General features: G+C 41.8%; 1 protein-coding gene across 3 annotated transcripts in view; it reads left to right on the top strand.

Moving 5' to 3' along the window:
• Positions 1-21,096, top strand: part of rasa2 (RAS p21 protein activator 2) — a 148,767-nt gene that overhangs the window by 15,812 nt on the left and 111,859 nt on the right. For all 3 annotated transcript variants that reach the window (XM_055645651.1, XM_055645652.1, XM_055645653.1), the window contains exon 2: positions 16,122-16,239. In XM_055645651.1, the coding sequence (XP_055501626.1) occupies positions 16,122-16,239 (118 nt within the window). The remainder of the gene's footprint in view (positions 1-16,121; positions 16,240-21,096) is intronic.

Below are 21,096 nucleotides of genomic sequence, written 5' to 3'. Positions count from 1 at the left end.
GGTATACAGAAAATGTAGCACCATTCATGCAAACTTTTACTTCCATTTCTGCATGCTTAAAAAAAAACATTACAGGTGCACAACCTTTTATCCGGTGTTCCAGAAACCGAAAAGCTCCGAAAACCGGCCATTTTTTCCAGATGTCGTCTGCGCACCAAAGCTCGCGTTTGGCGCCAAACTTGACCCAAAACGACCCACGGTCAACCCAGGTCTGTACTACTGTAGCGGCTGCCTCCTCCCTGGAGACCGGGAGACGCTTAAACATCTGTAAATCATTGCTTAAATGTTAGTCAGTTAGTTTGGAGGGCTTTTATGTGAAGGGGGGTGAAGGGGGTAAACTTTAATTCTTAGTCCCCTACCTGGTCGGAGAGGCGGGGAGCGGTCAATGCCTTACCGGGTCGCTGTGCAGTAAGCTCCGCAGCGCTGTGGCCGGTCTGGCCGCGGGCGGCGCCGGTTGTAGCTCCGACCCCGGCAACTCTACCCCTGGCTGCGAGGCGCTCCAAATCCAGCGCGGCCTGCGGCCGGACGTCCCAGCTCCGAGAATGTCGGGAGTCGGCGGCGTCGCGAGCAATGCCTTACCGGGTCGCCGTGCGGCAAGCTCCGGAGCGCTGTGGCCGCCGACACACAACATCGCGGGAGCGTCGCTGGATTTGGAGCCGCGCAGCCAGGGGTAGAGTTGCCGGGATCGGTGCTCCAACCGGCGCCGCCCGCGGCCGGACGGAGCCCCCAGCTCCGCGGCTCCAAATCCAGCGACGCTCCGCGAATGTTGGAAGAAGGCGGCCACAGCGCTCCGGAGCTTGCCGCACGGCGACCCGGTAAGGCATTGCTCGCGACGCCGCCGACTCCCGACATTCTCGGAGCTGGGACGTCCGGCCGCGGGCCGCGCTGGATTTGGAGCGCCTCGCAGCCAGGGGTAGAGTTGCCGGGGTCGGAGCTCCAACCGGCGCCGCCCGCGGCCGGACGGAGCCCCCAGCTCCGCGAGGTTGGGAGTCGCCGACCAGGTAGGGGACTAAGAATTAAAGTTTCCCCCTTCACCCCTACACCACCACCACCACGTAAAATCCCTCCAAACTAACTGACTAACATTTATGCAATGATTCTCCCGGTCTCCGGGGAGGAGGCAGCTGCTCCAGACTTTTCAAGCCGCCCGCGCTACCTACCTAATCTACGCTAAAAATCTTCCATTCTGAAATCCGAAAATGTCCGAAATCCGACAAGTGTCTGGTCCCAAGGCTTTCGGATAAAAGGTTGTGCACCTGTACTACTTTCTCGCTCATGGGTTATAACACTGCTGTACATCATTAGCGAGCCTCTGTCCCCTCATGCTCGCACTATTCCTTCCCCCACTATTACATGTATTTTATTGATGACAGTGTGGTTAACTATGTTTATTGATGAGTTCTGCCCCATAATTAATGATTGAGAGTCAAGAATGTTTAATTGTCATATGCACCTAAATGGAAAAGTAAAATTCTTACTTGCAGCTGCACAAGTCAGTAAATGCAATACTGAATAGATTACATAATAAACAACATTTTTTTTAAAAATCAATAAATTAAAAAAAACAATATAGTGCAAAGTAAACCAAAAGCCCGAAGTCCCTAGTGCAACCAAGGCAGCTCGTAGTTTGAAGTTTAGTTGGTGTTTGTAGTGTTCAGTGGTTGTTGAGAAGAAGCAGTTCCTGAACTTGAGGACAAGGTTTTCAGATTCCTATACCTTCTTTCCAATGGCAGGTGTAAAATAAGTGTGTGGCAGGGTGGTCTGGGCCCTTGATGATGCTGGCTGCCTTTTTGAGGTAGTGCCTCTTTTAGATCCCTTCGATGGTGGAGGAGGTAAGTAGCAGTGATGGGCTGGGCAGCATCCACTTTTTTTGTAATCTCCTTTGTCCCTGGGTGTTCGAATTGCCAAACCAGGCAGTGATGCAACCAGTCAATATGCTCTCCACCAGCACAAGTTCAGGAGTATTCCTGGACATACCAAATCACCTCAATCTTCTAAAAGATTAGAGCCGTTGATAAGTTTTTTTTTAACAATTGCATCAATGTGCTGGGCTCAGGACAGATCTTCAGAGATATGCATGCCCAGGAACTTGAAGTTGTTGACGCTCCATTATCGACCTGTCGATGAAGGCGGGTTCATGGATCCTTGGCCTTCTTCTAAAGTCAACAATCAGCTCCTTAGATTCACTGCAGTTGAGAGCAAGGTGGTTCTGGCACCACTCAATGAGACAATCGATCTTCCTCCTATGCTCTTACTCATCAGTATCCATAATTCAGCCAACCACAGTGGCGTCGTTGGCGAATTTAAACATGGAGTTAGAATTGTGTCTGGCTACACAGTCATGGGTATAGAGTGACTAAAGCAGGAGACTGAGCACGCGGCCTGTGCTGATCGAGGAGGAAGTGTTGTTGCCAATTAGCACTCTACTCATTTCCATATTCTTTTAAAACCTCACATAATTTTCACGATCTCCTTGTTGTTTGCTTAGTTACTTCACTATAGATGCAACACTAATTAATTTGCCGCTTGCCAGCTTTTATTCTCTGTAATATTTGAACATCATTAATCAATTTTCTTGTTCTAACAGAGGTCCACATTTGTGACTGCATCTTTTAAATGATCTGAACTGGGACTAAGGAGGATAATACCTATTAGAAAGTTTGTATTGGACTTTGTTCCGAACAAAGAGCAACATTGCAATGTGTCTGGCCAAACTAGATGCACTTAGCAGATTTCATTTTCCAAAAGATCCAAATGAATCATAACATTTTAACAATTAATGGATTAAATACCTCAGTTACCTAGGAAAGTCTCTAGATCCTGAGCAATTCAGAGACTTAAAAGTATCTAATAACAGCTGTCAAGCTGTAAAACAATGTCACAATGCCACTTTCCCAATACAAGCGACCATTTTTGTGTGCTGCTGAAATACAGCTATTTGCATGTCGTTAGGGAACCTAGTATGTATTGGCTATGGATGCTGTTTTGTCTCTGTTAATAGTGAGAGTGCATTTATTTGGTGCTTTGGATATTGACGGAGGGTCATGCAAACTTTGTTAACAGGTCTTACTTGTATTTAGCCTTGCAAGATTTTATTCGCGGGGTTGGACCAGAAAGATAGTTTTATAAATCTTTGTAAATTTTCAGCTGCTAGATAAATTTATGCTTCCAACTGGGATGTATTATGTTGCAATTTTACATAGGTTAATTATCACATGCACAACCTTGGTTTCTACCCTCCCACTCTCTGAAATTTAAAGCATACAAGTTATCTTGCCTCTCCTGTTGTAAGGTTATTCATCAGTAGCATCAACTCTTTTCTCTTTCTATAAAATACTAACTGGCCTGCTGAGTATTTCCAACATTTTGTTTTTTTTCCAGGTATAATGCATCTGCTTTAAAAAATTAAAAAAAGTCAAACGTTTATAAATTGGAGGAGGGGGTTGCAATATAAACATCCGCATCCTCAGTGCTGACAAGACTGAGCATGTGCATTTGAGGCTGAAACATTGGTAACCACTTTCAGTGAGAAATACCGATTGGGCAATCGGTCTCAATTCTCTCCAGATATCTTCATTGTCAACTAGTTTAACGTGATACCAAGCAATTATCAGAATCACCGGCTTCTGCACATTTTGTCCATGCTACTGAGGGCTTTTATTGCAGAATTAACAGTTCTAGCCAAGCAGTTGCTTATAGTTACAACATTGGTCCTTGTCATTGTAGATGTTGCCCTGGGTATGCCCTTCTGCAAAAAGTAGGACAAATTTAATCTAACACACAGGCTAACTCTCAATTTGACTATTGTTAATTGCAAGCAAAGTGAACAAAAGTATTATTGACAGTGCTGTCAAGTTGCACTTACCAATGGCTTGTAGATGCAGAGCCTTGCTTTAGTCTTGACTACTCTGTTCCAGACCGCATCACAGCATGTGATTGAGGTGAATTACATAGTGACGGTGACTTTTCCTGGAATCACGGCAACATGAGTGCACGATAAAAAAAAACATTGCCTTCTGTTTTATCAGGACATCAAAAGGAAAGCACTTTGTTCTTCAGTTATACTTTGGACAAAGGAAGATATTTGTGGTTGGTGGTAGACAATTATTCCTGGAAGAGGATATCACCAAGCTGTGTCTTCAGCCCAACCATCTCCAGCTGTGTCATGAATGACAGATCTTTCTTCTTCCTTTTGATTTGAAATGGACATGTTTGCTGATTGCACAAATTTTTATTTGTAATTTAATTTGCAAATCCTCAGCAAATGAAGCAATCCATGCTTACATGTAGCAAGACCTAGACGTTATTGGAACATGGGCTGATAAATGTTAAGTCACATTTTTGCCAGTAAAGTGCCAGACGGTGAGCATCAAAATTAGAAGAAATATAACCACCTATTAGAAACATAGAAAATAGGTGCAGGAGTAGGCCATTCGGCCCTTCGAGCCTGCACCGCCATTCAATATGATCATGGCTGATCATCCAACTCAGTATCCCATCCCTGCCTTCTCTCCATACCCCCTGATCCCTTTAGCCACAAGGGCCACATCTAACTCTCTCTTAAATATAGACAATGAACTGGCCTCAACTACCTTCTGTGGCAGAGAATTCCACAGATTCACCACTCTGTGTAAAAAATGATTTTCTCATCTCGGTCCTAAAATACTTCCCTCTTATCCTTAAACTGTGACCCCTAGTTCTGGACTTCCCCAACATCGGGAATAATCTTCCTGCATCTAGCCTGTCCAACCCCTTAAGAATTTTGTAAGTTTCTATAAGATCCCCCCTCAATCTTCTGAATTCCAGCGTGTACAAGCCAAGTCTATCCAGCCTTTCTTCATATGAAAGTCCTGCCATCCCAGGAATCAGTCTGGTGAACCTTCTCTGTACTCCCTCTATGGCAAGAATGTATTTTCTCAGATTAGGAAACCAAAACTGTACGCAATACTCCAGGTGTAGTCTCACCAAGACCCTGTACAACTGCAGTAGAACCTCCCTGCTCTTATACTCAAATCCTTTTGCTATGAATGCTAACATACCATTTGCTTTCTTCACTGCCTGCTGCACCTGCATTCCTACTTTCAATGACTGGTGTACCATGACACCCAGGTCTCGTTGCATCTCCCCTTTTCCTAATCGGCCACCATTCAGATAATAGTCTGCTTTCCTGTTTTTGCCACCAAAGTGGATAACCTCACATTTATTCACATTATACTGCATCTGCCATGCATTTGCTCACTCACCCAACCTATCCAAGTCACCTTGCAGCCTCCTAGCATCCTCCTCGTAGCTAACACTGCCCCCCCAGCTTCGTGTCAACAGCAAACTTGGAGATGTTGCCTTCAATTCCCTCATTCAGATCATTAATATATATTGTAAATAGCTGGGGTCCCAGCACTGAGCCTTGCGGCACCCCACTAGTCACTGCCTGCCATTCTGAAATATGATCACATACCCCACCATTCATATCCTATGGGTCGCTATCAGTTAGAAACTCTGACAAGCTGCACAAATATGGTTATTGATCAAAGCCTGAGAATTCTGTAGCAAGGGACATGGCTCCTGACACCTCAAAATTTTCCACCATCTACTTGTTTGTGTAATGTAGTACTGTTGACTTGCCTAGCTGCGTTGAATTTCAGTAATATTCATACTCATCATCCAGGGCAAAGCAACTTCCTTGAAGAGCACTCCTTCCACTATAAACATCCTTCCCTCAATTACCCAATGGCTGAAGTTTGTACAATTATATGGAAAGCAATGCAGTTATTTCCCTAGATAGACACAAAATGCTGGAGTAACTCAGTAGGATAGAAGGAATGGGTGACGTTTCGGGTCGAGCCTTTCATCAGACTTCAGACATGCCAAGACTAACCACTAGTATAACAAAAGACTGCGGGGGGAGGGCTGGTGGATGGGCATGCCAGTGGCCCAAGCTGCAGACTATCCTGATTGAGAAATATATAATTGTTCCTTCATAGTCCCTTGGTCAAAATCCGGGAACTCGTGACTAAATATTATTGTGGGAATACCTTCACAGGAAGGAAGCAACAAAAGATTGCCTGATCATTACCTTAGAGGTAGTTAGTTTTGGACAATACATGATGGTGATGCCAGTGACAACTCTCTTAATTTAAAAACAAATCACTGTGTCCAAACTGGTTTTACAGGTCTTGTTTTGAAACAACCTGAAATTGGCAATCTATTATTTAGTGTTTTACACTATGCTTTTCCAGCTCATTGAACCTGAGAGTGTACTCAAATTCTCTTAGACGGCATCAGTTCTTACTGGCTTTAGCATTTATTGTTCTTACACATATTTTGGTCAGCGTTATTTGTCTAATCTCAATGCACTACAAAGTTATTCCAAAATTGAATTGGATATATCATTTTGATTCAACAGAATTCCATTGAGACTAATTTGGCAGTGCTGGCTTCCTTATGTGGTAGATATTCTAATGTCTTCCAGAGAGCCTTCCATTAGTTAATTGTAGAATGGAAAATGGAAGCAGTTTGCTGCCTGGTGTTCTGCCAGAAAGCTGGATTCGGTATAGTGCAGAACCCTTGGAATTCCATTTTGGCCAAGTTATGATTCATTGTTTTATCCTCCAGTGAAATCTGTTTTTCCTATTTTGATTTAACTAATGCCAAGATGATTTGGAGCTTATGCATTGATCAGGATTGTTTTGGGCTCAATTTATGTCCTTTTAGAACAGGACCATTAGGTACTACATTCACAAAAGATAGCCAAAAACTATTTGAAGTCATGAGAATCTTGAGCAAAGAACAAATTGCTGGAAGAACTCTGAGAAGTTTTGGGTCAGGTCTCTTCAAGTCTTGAAGGGTCTTGAGCTGAAATGTTGACTGTCCATTTCCCCCCACAGATACTGCCTGACTCACGTTCTTCCACCAGCTTGTTTTATCGTTCAAAACCTGTTTGAAGATATTCTATCAACAGTATAAAAGCAATTGGATAATTGGATAAAAGCAACCATTTGATAATCTAATTAATCTGCTGCCTTGGTATGTTCTACTCGTGTCACAAGAGTGCTCATGCTCAGTTGGCTCATGACCATTTTTAAAATTTGTGTCAGTGATTTATGACTATTGGTTAATTTCACAACTATAGCACTGCTGAAGTTTTTTGGAGGAAAAAAATGTTCTTTCTGCTATGTTAACAACGTATTCACTCTGGTAGATGACCTTTTCTTCGCAATAAATAATTTGCATGCAAGTTTCAATTGGGTTATTTTCAAACCTTGCTCTTGCATATTAACGCACAAGAGGATTACCGATTTTTCTTCATGGTTCCATATCTGCCACTGAGAATAATTTGAATTGTTTCTTTCCCGAAGAGCAAGCATTTTTTTTACCTATTGTAATTATTGTGCATAACAAATAGTTTATTCAGTGCAAAACAAAATCCTGTTGAACTTTTCTTCCCCATGCCAAAGCTTTAATTTATCCTATTTTGGCTACGTTTATTTTAAGTATTATTCATTACAATTAATTTTCCTGCAATGAAACTGGCCTCAGTTATCCCAGGGTACAATACCCTTCCACATGGTGCAGGCATCTGAAGTTATATGTAGAAGTATATGTCTGCTTTATCTCATTACTACTGTACACTCGACTGAATCTTCTGCTATAACCAGGCCAGAGCTTGCCTGCATTTCAACTTGTACTGCTGACATGGATCTGTCCCCTGCAGGCAGCAAGGAGGTAGATGCTGGATAACTTGCACTAGTGAACCTCTTATGGAGTTCAACAAGGCAGTGTGCACCTCTGTAGGCTATGTAGCTCTCAAGCTGGGAAGTCTGCAGCATAAACAAGTATAGAGGTTCCATTCAATTGAAAGGGTAAAATTAATTGCTTGCAGAAAGATATCGAAGCCTTTGTTTAATTTAAGTGCTGGTTGGCCACACTGAAAACTCCAATATGCTGCACTACATCATATTGGTGGAAGATCCTGTGCAGGTGTGCAGTACAAGCGCAACAAAAGATTTGCCCAATGTTCCAGATATTAGGAGTAATCTCTGTAGATCATTGTATTTTTTTGAGGTTCAGTTTCTTAGTTTATTTAAGCTCCTCAAACTTAACCTTTTTCCCCTTTGAATGCAAAGTTGATCATGAGTTGAGATTGTTCATCTTTTCAGCAAAAGATTGTCAGCTAGCCACCACCTACTCAATGGTAGTTATCAAAAATTGGGCAATTCATGTAATTGAGTTGAAGACTCATGTGGAATATAAGGTGGTGTTCCTCCATCTGACATTAGTTAAGTCAAGAGAGTTTCTTGCCGTGTGTCCCAGATAGGACAATGAGATGGTTGCTAGCTGCAGCACAACAGAATATTTTAGGCATAAATACAGATCAGATCAGTGTGTCCATATACCATAGAAAATACACACGCACACACACACACACACACACACTTACACACACACACTTACACACTTGCACACTTACACACTTACTTACTTACTTACTTTTCTCAGGACGTAGAGGCGCTGATATGCTTTCTTCATGATTGCATCAGTGTTCTGGGACCAGGAGAGATCTTCGGATATATGCATGCCCAGTAATGTTAAGTTCTTCATCCTTTCCACCATCGACCTGTTGATATAAACGGGACTGTGGGTCCCCATCCTACCCCTTCCGAAGTCCACAATCAGTTCCTTGGTTTTGCTGGTGTTGAGAGCCAGGTTATTGTGCTGGCACCATTTGGTCAGTCGATTGATCTCACTTCTATACTTCGACTTGTCCCCATCAGTGATACATCCCACAACAGTGGTGTCGTCGGCGAATTTGATGATGGAATTCGCACTATGTCCGGCTACACGGTCATGAGAATAGAGTGAGTACAGCAGGGGGCTGAGCACGCAGCCTTGAGGTGCTCCGGTGCTGATTGTTATCGAGGATGACACATTTCCACGCCTCAGCTTGGCAATGGATGTCAAGGACAGACAAATCTGTGTGAGAATGGGCAGAAGAATTTAAATGATTTGCACCCAGGAGCTCCAAATGGCTATGGTGGAAAGAGTGCCGGTGTTTAGCAAAGCAGTTGCCTAGCCTGTGCTTGGTCTTGCAGATGCAGAACAGTTCACACTGAGAGCACTAAGTGCAACTGACAAGGTTGGAGTAAGTGCAAGTGAATTTCTGCCTCTCCTGAAAGGGCGGTTTAGATCCCTAGTTGATGGTGAGGGAGGAGGTGTAGGCTCAGATGTTACACAGGTTGCAAGGGAAAGTGGCTGCATTCAGAGGGACTAAGCGAACCAGTGGAAAGCAGAAAGAGATAGGAAAGGAAGATATAACTGCTAGTGCCCTTGCATTGCAACTGGCATATTTCATGTTGTTAGTCGGATTACTTGGTTTGGTCCCTCTGCTTTACGATGATACCAAATCTACTTGAATTCTTGCATCTGATTGCTCATACAGTTGGGTTGCAAAATGTTTGTGTGAAGGTAATTAAGGGGAAAAGAATGAGGCCTGAATTATGACACTGTAGAATGAAAGTGTAAGATTCTTGAACTTGTGGTTGTGACAAAAACTCTCATCAGACTTAAAAGTATGGGTACGTGTACTTGGAGAGCTGTGGCCTGCAGGGCTGAAGGCACACTTTCTTGTGCTGGAATTTGCTACCAAATTTATAACTGTCACAGACCTTATGGGCCAAATGGCATTCTGCGCTGCAAGTCTTTTTCTATAATTTTGCTCTTGTTATTGCCTTAGTGTGATTTGTATAGCTTCCCAGTATGAAAACAAAATTGGTTCAGGTCATTAGCGACTGAAAAAAGAAGTTTCAAAATTTTGATTAATCATAAACACTTCTTCTTCCTCGTGTCCGGCCATCTTCTATATCACGTCTTTCCGGTCGGTCAGTGACGGTTGACGGTCAGTGGTTGCAGAATTGGTTACTTCAGTCAGTCATTGTGGTACAGTTTCTGTCGTCAACATCCCGGGATGCGCCACGTGGAGGCTTCTGCTTGCACCCCATCATAAACACTGGTAGTTATTTTATTTTAATGTAAACTTTTTTTCGTATGAATGTTCAGGATATGAATACTGCCCACGGTTAACTATCATCAAAACCTCTTTCCTGGTTAATAACTGCTTTATTAATCATTTGGAAATGCCTATTACTCATTTGGAAATGCAGTTAGTAGTTACCAAGACGAGAAATACATGGGATTCCCTTAAAATTGTTCAGATTGCCATGCCATTTTCAAAACTCCAATATTGACACCTCCATTTAGATTGTTTTACATGAGCTACCTACTTTAAAACTTTTTTTATGATTATCATCTCAGAAGTCATTGTCATACAGCAAGGAAACTGACCCTTCGGCCCAACTTGCCCACACCAAAAAACACGCCCCATCTGCACTGGTCTCATCTTCTTGCGCTTGGCCCATAACCATCTAAACCTATCCTATCCCATCCATGTGTTATTACTATTGGTTTTATTATTATTACTATTCAATCTATAATAACTGAAAATTTCATTCAGTTCTCTCCATTTTTAAGAAAGTTATGGGCTTTTGACTGTCCTCGATCACAGCTTTTGTGTTAAGTCAATGGAAAAGCAATAGGGAACAAAATGCTAATTTCCGAGTATGAAAATGGCCATAACGTTTTCAATACTGAAGATATGAAGGTGAATTAGGTGTCAAATTAAACTTATTTTTATGCTTTATCTGACGAGATAAATTGCAGACGATTTTTAAAATCTCAAAATTTTGTAACATTGCTACAAGTAGTGCATGGAGAAAGGAAACAGTGCAGCATAGAGTCAGCACACAAGCAGATGAGTTCTTTTTTAAACGGGGAGCAACAGGTGCTATCTCACAAGTGTCCTATTGAAAGAATGTCGGTATTACTAATATCCGGAATCATTTGCAGCACAGGGGGAGACGAATCAACTGACCCCTGGCTATTTGTGAGATCTCCGCAGGGCCCCATGTACTCTGCTGGGCCCCATTTCCCACATTTTGTTTTTATGTTTTCATCCTAGTCATTCTCTACTTAAAAGCACATATTTTTCCAACCTCTGCTTTAATGAAGAAAGACACAAACAATTATTTTGGAAAGAGATTTTCGAAATTAATAAATATTTTTTGAAATGTTAATAAATCTGATTCTATATATTACATTGTTAGTTTTACCAACTTAACTTTGCTACAAAGAATTACTTTGGCATAATAATTTACAGTTGGATTAAACATTGTTACTATGTGAGATAAGTTGGCAATTGACGGTCAATGGGAGTTTGTGACCAGATAGTGTGCCATGGGGTTCCACAGTTTGATTCAAACTCCTTTCCTTTGTGTGGTTTCTGCTTTTGAATATGATCACTAGAATCACTTCAATTAATCACTTGATCTTAAGTGGGGGTTATGACTTTAAAGTTTGCTGACTACACCAAAATTGGTAGTGTGGTTGATACTGAAGAAGGATGCTGCAGGAAGATATCAGTGGATTGGTTGATTGAGTACAAATGTAATTTGATACAGGAAATGTGAAGAAATGCCTGTGGGTAGGGCAAACAAGATGAATCAATACTTAATAAATAGCAAATTTTATGGAAGATAGGGGACCAGGGGGATTTGATGGTCCCTGAAGACAAGCAGGCTGGCGGATTGTGATTAAGAAGACACTCTGGGCATTTGTCAGCATCAACTAACATATCTAGTTTAACAGCATTTTAAGAACTCTATAAAGCATAAGCTGCAGCATGAGAACTCCGGACCGTTGTGGTTGTCACTCTACAAGAAGGATGTGGTGGCGCTTGCGAGTGTGCATAAGAGGTTTACAAGGATGTGGCTAGGGGTGAGAGATTGGCTGGGCTAGGTTGTTTTTTTGGAACAAATAAGACTGAGTGGAGATTTGAGTTAGGGGTACAAAATTGAGATGCTATCTCTGTGCGATCGTGATTATTCACAAACAAAATTAATTGATAACTGGAGGAAGATGATTTCAATTACAAGAAGGAATACTGAAGAATTGGGAGGTGAAATATTTAAACTCAAAGAATAGTGGTAGTTGAAAGGTGTTTTTAAAGGAGCCCTGTTGAACAATGGGAGAGACCCAGCAACTGGAAGTTAATGCAACCTTTAAGTTCCTTTTTTTTCCTGCCCATTGGCCTGACAGGTCAAGTTGTTGCTTTCTGTGCTGTTAGTTTGTATGGTTCTGTGATACAAGTTCAGAAAAGTGCTTTAAAACCCCTTTAGTGTTTCATTCCTGATGCAGCCTATCCTTTTTGGCAAAGTTCTCCAACCACAATAAAATATTGATCTAATTAATATTACATTTGCTGTAAAATGTACATAGGTCTGATATTCTTATCATTCAAAGGTCATAATGCCCGATCCCCTCCCCACCCCCCCTCACCCCAATTAATCTTAATTGCTAAAACAACATTTCCTTTAATGTTTCTTTGTGGAATTATCTCCCTTTGTTTTCTACTGCTTGAAAATTTTCTCTAAAATTAATCTGATGACCTTCCAACTTGCAAGCTCTGATTGATCCCCAGCACCCACAGCTATAAAGGCAGAGTATCCTTTTTGCGTAGACAAAAATGCTTATCAATTTTATTCCTGAGAAACTAAGCTTGGATTTTTTTCTTGCTTTCTTCTCCTATTGATAGGATACAGGGAAACTATTTCCTATCAATTCCTTTTGTCATTTCAAAAAATACTTATACTAAATCACCCTTCAATTCTCAGTTACCTACCTGACATTCCTCATATTAACATTTCTATTGCTGTAAACTCCGGAGTGGATTTAAAAAATAGTTGTGCCTGGTTGCTATAATGGGTGAATAAATCTTGGAATAAATCTAGGAATTTGAGCAAAAAACATCTATACTGAGATTCTTATGAAGCATTTCCAGTGCTGTATTGCATCAGATTGTTTAATTGAAACATTAAATAGGAAACGTTCCATGCACTTTTTAGTATGAGGCAAAGGCATTCTTGATTCCTTGACAAATATTTATCACTCCTTCAGGATCACAAAAGCGGATGATCTTATTGTCATCTTGTTGTCAATTGGACCTTGTGTGTAACACAGCTACTGTATTTTGGACATTGCTTTTAAAATGCAGTGAAAGTAGTAATCTTGATGCAGCGCTTGATCCAAAGTACTGCTGAAATGAATACATTTTTCACACTGATGCAAGCTCTATGCCTTGAACTGCATTTTGAAAAATAATTCCTAACTTGGTATCTCTAACCTGTTATTCCAGACATTTTCCTTCTATTCTTCATTCACCCCCCTTCCCCTCCTTTTTGCAAAAAAACACTCGGCCTTGCATATTTTGTAAATGTGGTCTGAATAAAAGCATTGATCATTCCCTCAAGTACATTTTATCAGAATAGGTTCAATCTGTACTGCATTGCTGCAAAGTCATTCCAGAATTACACTCAAAACTTCAGGTGAGGCCTAACCAGGACTTTTTTATACCTTGCATTATAGGTTCTCTATCTTACAGTTTACTGTAAATATGTCATTATTTAATTGGCTCTCTTATTTTGGTACCTGTCTGTGATATTAATTTATGTATAACTTGTCCTTGTCCAACCACATTGAATCTATGGTCAAGAAAGCATACTGATGCTTCTACTTCCTCAAAAGACAAATGAATTTTGGCAGATTTTCAATGAATCTCACCAATTTTTGCAGATGCACCATAGAATGCATCCTATCTGGATGCATTGCAGCTTGGTATGACAACAGCTTTGTTTAAGAGCATAAGAATTTGTGGATTTATGAATACCACACAGTCCATCACACAAATCTGCTGCCCCCACCTCCCTCCCCCTTCAATTCCACTTATAGCTCTGGCTGTATCAGGAAAGCAACCTTAATCAAGAACCACGCATTCCTCTGTCATCCTGCTCCCATCTCCTGTTGGCACAGGTGCCAAACCTTGAAATCGCATACCACCAGTTTCAAGAACAACTTCCCCGCAATTATCAGATTATTGAACAGACCTCTTGTATACTAAGGATGAATTTCCAATTTTCCAATCCACCTTGATGTGACCATTGCACATTTTTAACCTGCACTTTCTTTGTAGCTGTAACTCTATATTTTGCGCTCATTATTTTCTCTTTTGGAATACTTGGCGTACTTGCGTATGACGATCTGCCTGGTTGGCACGCAAAAGCTTTTCAGTGTATCTTTGCACATATGACAATGCATGAATCCTCCAAGTCTCATTGTTGCTGCCTTTTTCAGAAACAGATATTAGAGCAAACTGAAAATGACAGTACATAATTGTAAATAACAAAAACATGGATTGGTTGAATAATTATTTGGCGTTAGTAATTACAATGCTGGAAGAGGCTACAGGCAAAAGATCAAGAAAATTAATACTGAAGTAGGGACAGTCTTAAAGTTTTTTAAATTTTTAAACTTGTTTTAACAAGTTTGGGCATTGACTCTTTTGTCAAATAGATCTCTTGTCCCTTAGAGATGTAAACTGATCCTGTGTCATAGTAAATGTTAGTTGTTGTTTCCTCAAGAGCACCTTTGATTTTTCTGTGATAGGCACAAAATGCTGGAGTAGCTCAGTGGGACAGGCAGCCAAAACGTCACCCATTCCTTCTATCCAGAGATGCTGCCTGTCCCGCTGAGCTACTCCATCATTTTGTGTCTATCTTCGGTTTAAACCAGCATCTGCAGTTCCTTCCTACACTTTTGATTTTTCTGTTCTGAGTTTGCCCTTATTCTGAAATATTGATCATTTTTACAGCACTTTTGATCTTGTACCTTGCTGCAAGGTATGTCTGATGTCTGATTCGAATTGTCTGTTCCTTCCTCTCATGTTTAAATATTTTCAATCTGCAGACCAGCTGAAAATTTCAGGCAGGGTGATTTGAGACAGAGATGTCGGGTGCAGACATCTTTGCCCTCCACAAACTCCCATGTGCCGGTCTAGGTTGGTAATCTGCTCTGGCATATCTAGCCTGAACTACCTGCATCTTTTTGTGTGGGCAGTTTTTACATCATCAATGCACTTGGATTAGATTAAATTTTACAACATGGACCATGCCCTTCCCCACCCCCTTCTTCCTTGTCCTGCTCCTGTCCTATTCTCCTTCATCTCTCTCTCTCTCTCTCTCTCTCTCTCCCATCTTCTCCCAATCCCTATCCACTTCTCTCCTCCACATACACTCCCGTTCCTCATCTCCCATTTGTACTGGGCCCTTTCATTCCGCCCTACCCCATCAAAACACCTCTCCTGCCCCATCCCTACTCCTTCCCACTACACCACCCTCTTCTCTCCACCTTTTATCTCCCTTTCCTTCACCCCTTCAGTCTGACAACTCCCTCCATCTCCCCTCTCTTTAGGCAGTTTTCACTTCACCAACATACTTAAACAAGATAAAATGTTAACCTCTTGCTTAGATACTATTATTAAATACTGTAGATGTGTTGAGAAGGGGTGAATGCGATAATATTATTTTCTGTGTAACCAACCATAAGAATTTTGGTCATAATTTCATTATGAATCTTGTGGGTTATTCGTAAGATGAATTAACAGTCAGTTAATTAGTCCTTTCATATAAATTTTTTTTGTCATTTGGGATTTCTGAAGGAAAATTAGAGACTTTGCGACCTGTTGAATTTTGTTTTGCAAAATTCCCCGTCATTTTGAATTGACACTTAAATGTTTCCCTATTTGTTGCATTGTGATAAATTCAACTTGTGGTATGTGTTGCATAGGTATTCAAGTATTGCAAGTATGTATTGATAGATTTTGATATAGTGTGGCCTTCACATTTTAGAATTTTTCACAAAACATATTACATTAGATTATTACATTAGCCTTTAGAAGGGTCCCAACCTAAACATCAGCTCTCCATTTTCTTCAAAGATGCTGACTGACCTGCTGACTTACTCTAGCATTTTGCATGTATCTTTGGCATAAACTGCAGTTTCTTATTATTACTACATTTGATAATGTCTATATAATGGTACAGGGAATAAAAAGGAATGCTGAAGGAAGATAACATTTATTAAGATGAATACATTATTTTGGTAATTTTTACATTGAGATATGAATTTTGATGTGATTTATTTGTTATTGAGCTATTTTAAATTTTGCTGGCTAACAGGTGAAGCCAAGAACCTACCTCCATGCCATGGGCCAAACAAGATGCGAGATTGTTTTTGTACCATAAAGCTGGACCAAGAAGAGGTTTATCGGACAAAAGTAGTTGAAAAATCTTTAAGGTAACCACAGCAGCAGTTTCCATGTTTGATATTGATGTGACATATGTTTTGAATGTGTTCTTTGTAGGTTTTCCTTTGTACATGGTGCTTGTGTATGAACAGACCACATGAACATCTCTCGCTACCTTTTCAATGCTGTTTTGCTATTGAACTGTTTGATTACTAATTGTAGCCATTGTATTAACACACTTCTCCGGTCTCTCTTTATGGATAAACAATTCTTAAAGGGTGTGGACCTTTTATACTGCTATACTATGCACTGAACACAATGTTATTTTGCTACAGTAAGTAGTAATCTCTTCCATTTTATATCATTTTTTACCATCAGAGCTTCCTTTTCTTGATATATATAAAATTTTAGGAACTTTGCTGAAAAAAAAAAATCAACGTTGCAAAATATCTTCAATTTAACGCAAAGTGTGAAACAAGAAAGATGAACAAAACATAGGGAAAACCCAGCACTTTATTGGAATATTATTTTATGTTTCTTCCCTCTCACCCAGGTATCAGTCATTTCCATTTATTTCATTCCGCACTCCCTTGGGGGTAGGAGAAAGCATGCGCTTTGTGTATGATGTTTATTTGTGATACTTATCTGTGTATCCATGCAAAGCATCGAGTCCAGTCTGCACTAGGCCGACTGATAAACAACTGTGCACCAATTGGTTGGAGTTTTCAACCCCTTGTTGCTTTGGTCTGAGGTTCCCACATACCGTATTTCCCGGCAATGTAGATGCACCTGCGTCGAAGACGCACCCCCAATTTAAGTTGCTAAATTTTCAAAAAAGGTTGGCGAGACAGGATCAAGTGTTGGTTTAGTTCAGGGGTCGGCAACATCGCCTGCATGCCCTGGGACTGGCTACAGTTCCCAGATCCCTCGCGTCCCCGGGACTAGCTGCAGTTCCCAAGTCGCCTGCCCCGTGACCGAAAGAGAGAGAGAGGGCCAGAGAGAGAGAGAGGGAGGCGCCAGCCTTCCGCCCAGTAGTTACCCGCCAACCACCACCTCTACCAGTTGAGCCTGTGCCGAAGGACACTGTGGCTGGCTGGCGGGCCGGCAGAAGGTGCTGAGATGGCAGTCGGTTCCGCTCTCCGGTCCCGGCAGCCGATCGCAGCCACCGGAGCTACTTCCCTCCCCGGTCCAGACTCCCCACATGCTGAGAAAGGAGGCGCTGTCCTTTTACAGCCGCTTCCCACTTTACAGACGCTTCTCATCAGCTGCCAGCAATGAGGGATAGACTTGGCTATCCCTCAGTACAACAACATCGTTCTTGATGTTGCTGTATTGAGGGATAGCCAAGTCTATCTCTCTTGGCTTTCTTCGGCCTCCAAGACGCAGGTAAATTTTTGTGCCTTATTTTTGGGTAAAAAATAGCGTCTACATTGCCGGGGAATAGGGTACTTCAGAAGGGCATCTATCATATCAATGCCCAAAAGAGCATGGTGACCTCACTCAATAACTATCGTCAACCAGAGTTACATTCATTGCAATAAAGTACTTTAGGAAGTTGGTTATGACGCAAATTATTTCCTGCCTCGGATGTTATCTGGATCTACAATTTGCCTATCGCAACAGCAGATCAACAGTAGATGCTATGCAACTAGCTCTCCACTCTGTTCTGGCCCTTCTGTACAGCTGGAACACACATGTCGGGCTGGCGTTCATTGATTACAGCACCGTTCTACCATCCCCTACAATACTATATGATAGAACTCTATTTATCCCAGAGGGAAAGTAATCTACAGCTACTATCATCCCCTCAAAACTCAACACTAAGCAACATTAACAATAAGAAAACTACACTGGGCACTTTGGCGTAAAGTTTAGAACATAGAAACTAAACCAAAAATGTTTACAAGGTTGCATCTTTCTTCATTTGGATAATTGAACATTGAACAGTTCCATTTGATTCAATTGAACATTAATTCCAATTGCATTCACCCACATGATTTCCTTCACCTTTTTCTTCATTCATTTGTCAATGTAATTTTAAATGTTTTTGTTCGTATACTAATCCTGTACGTGAATTGTACAACCACTGTGAAATGTTTCTGCTTTTATATAAATTATTTGCATTTCTGACTCGTCTTCATTGACCTTGCAACTAGTGTTCTTCTTCCTAACTTATCCTATACTTTCAATTTGTTAAACATTTATGTAATAATACTCCATCTATTATTAAAATGAATGACATTTTTAGCATGATTCTTTGTATTTATGTTTTATACTAGATAGTGAGATAGTTTATCTTAACTTACCTAATGTCTCGTGTCATTATCATTGATTCTATAGGAATTTTGTTTTCCATCTTGAGTTGTTCGCCCATCTCTACAGATAAGAATAGGGGTAACTGATTAAAACCTTTAACCAATATTCAGATTTAATAAGAAGACTCCCAATTAATGTAAGATTTAAAATTATTTGAACTTGCATCTAATGTTTTGTGAGCGAGAGCAAAGGCCACTAATTTTACAATTGTGCCGTTTTCCACGACTTGCTTTACCAGCAGATATATTTCTGTCCATCCATCTTCTCTCTATTCCGTTAATTGACCTCTGTTCAATGACTTGACGAGCACTTGAATCACCTAGACCTTAAAGCATCATATAAAATATTACATAAAGTATTGCCTTGTGGTGATTAGGCCTCGGAGTCGCATCAAAAAAGTAAGGAAACCAAGAGATAGTTGGGTATATATTTATCGATAGTAGTAGGTTGAAAAGCGCATTTAGATTCTGAACTTTCTAAATACAATACGATAGTACTTTATTTATCCCAGGAAGGAAATTGATCTGCCAACAGTCATAAAAACACAAAATACATGAAACATGAAATTAAATTGACGAGTGGAAAGGATTGGGGATGTGCATAGATTGGGGAAGGGGGAGGAGTTGTCCAGTTTGATAGCCACAGGGAAGAAGGATTTCCCGTGGCATTCTGTCCTGCATCTTGGTGGAACCAGTCTGTTGCTGAAGGTACTTCTTAGGTTAACCAGTGTGTCATGGAGGGGATGAGCTATTTGTCCAGGATGCTCCGCAGTTTGTGAAGCATCCTCCCCTCCAAGACCACTTCCCATGAATCCAACTCCGCCCCCAGGACGGAGCCAGCCTTCCTGATGAGTTTGTAAATAGCGACATACACGGGCAAGAAAGCTATAATGAATCTTATGCCCCTGTCCCACTTAGGAAACCTGAACGGAAATCTCTGGTGACCTTGCGCCCCTTCTCTCCCCCCCCCCCGCGCTCTCTAAAGGACTGACCGTACTCCGTGGTAGCTGTTTAAGATCTGACGGCTTTAAGTAATATACAGAATAGACTGACCAAAATTATTCCATATGTGAGTGCTTTAAGTTAAATAGATAGACCAGAGAAGGTGAGATTTTCAAAAATGTCAGCATTTAGTCTTAAAATATTTTTTATCTTTTTTGTTTGCCTGAGAGCTAAGTTTTAAAGATCTGCATGGATAGACCCCTAAATCTCTATGAATCTCCATTATTCCTGGCTTTTTGCTGTTTATAAATACTACCTAGAACTTTGCAGCATACTCAATTTGAACCTAATTATAACAATTTACTATTTGGTTGTTCTTGGGAATGCTGCCTAAATTTAGAGAGCTGCCCAACAGAACAGTCAGGACTGACACCGTTTTAGTTGCAGAATCATGCTTAACAGAAAGTGCTAGACTCCAATGTCGCAATGATCATGGCTTGGCCCATTGATGGGTCAGATCAGCAGATTGTGTCAGCACAGTCCCATGAAGTCTCATTGCATCAGGGCACATGTGGTGTGGGGGGGAACCAAATACAACCCACTATACTTGCCAAATACGACCCATTAAATGTACTTAATTGTGTCCTTGTCTTGATGCATCTGTCCATGATAACATTGATGGAGGGACCATTGCATAGTCCTTATAAAGAAAAATAACACCCCCCCCCTCCTGTCTCCCCCCTCTCTCTCCCTCTTCCTCCCTTCCCCACTACCCCTCCCCCTCCTCTCTCTCCCTCCTCCCCCCCGTCCCTCCACCCTCCTCTCTCTCCCTCCTCCCTGTCTTTCCCCCCTCCCCCCCCCCCACCCCCTCTCCCCTCCCCCTCCCTCCCCTTTTCCTCCACTCCTCCTCCCCTCCACCTCCCTTCCCCCCCCCCCCCCCTCAACTAGGGGGATGGTTAGTGTATGTGTGACACCGCAGGCCCCCCCCCCCGCAATTAGTCAGGCCCTGTACTAGAGCTCTCTCTCCCTCCCCAGGCTCTCTCCGCTTTTTCGCAGCCCCACTTGCTCCCCCCCCTCCTCTCCCCTCCCACTCCTCCACCCCCTCACCCTCTCCCCTCCACCCCCTCCCTCCCCCCACTCCTCTCCCCCCCTCCCCCCACTCCCCCCCCTATCCCCCCTCCTCTCTCTCTCTCCCTCACACCCCGTCTCCCCACTTCTCTCTCTCCCCTCCACCCCTCTGCCCTCCCTTCACCCCACTCTCTCCTCTCCACCTCCCTTCCCCCTCTCCCTCCAGTCCACATTTCCCCCACTCCCCCCTCCTCTCTCACCCCCCTGCCCCCCCCCCCCCCCCCCCACGGGTCCCCCTTGGTCTAGTAGACGATAAAATGGGAAATTCCTTAAAACAGTGAATTTGGGAGAGCAAATTTTACATTTCAGCTTTTGTTTGTATTTTGCCGCTGAAGATCTGCAGAAAATGGCATGCATTCAAAGGCAGGCAACTAAATGATGTTTTTCTGAATAAATATTTTACAGTTGTTGCTTATTGCTTTGGCAGTTTTATGTGACTATTACAGGTATTAAGTGATCTAGTAACTTGTGCTATGCAATGTTGGACTTTTGACCTGGAAAATGAGGCTACAATTGTCACAT

This window comes from Leucoraja erinacea, chromosome 14 (assembly GCF_028641065.1).
Source record: "Leucoraja erinacea ecotype New England chromosome 14, Leri_hhj_1, whole genome shotgun sequence".
In the NCBI taxonomy this organism is placed as follows: Eukaryota; Metazoa; Chordata; class Chondrichthyes; order Rajiformes; family Rajidae; genus Leucoraja; species Leucoraja erinaceus.
This window is presented reverse-complemented; position numbering and strand designations above follow the sequence as displayed.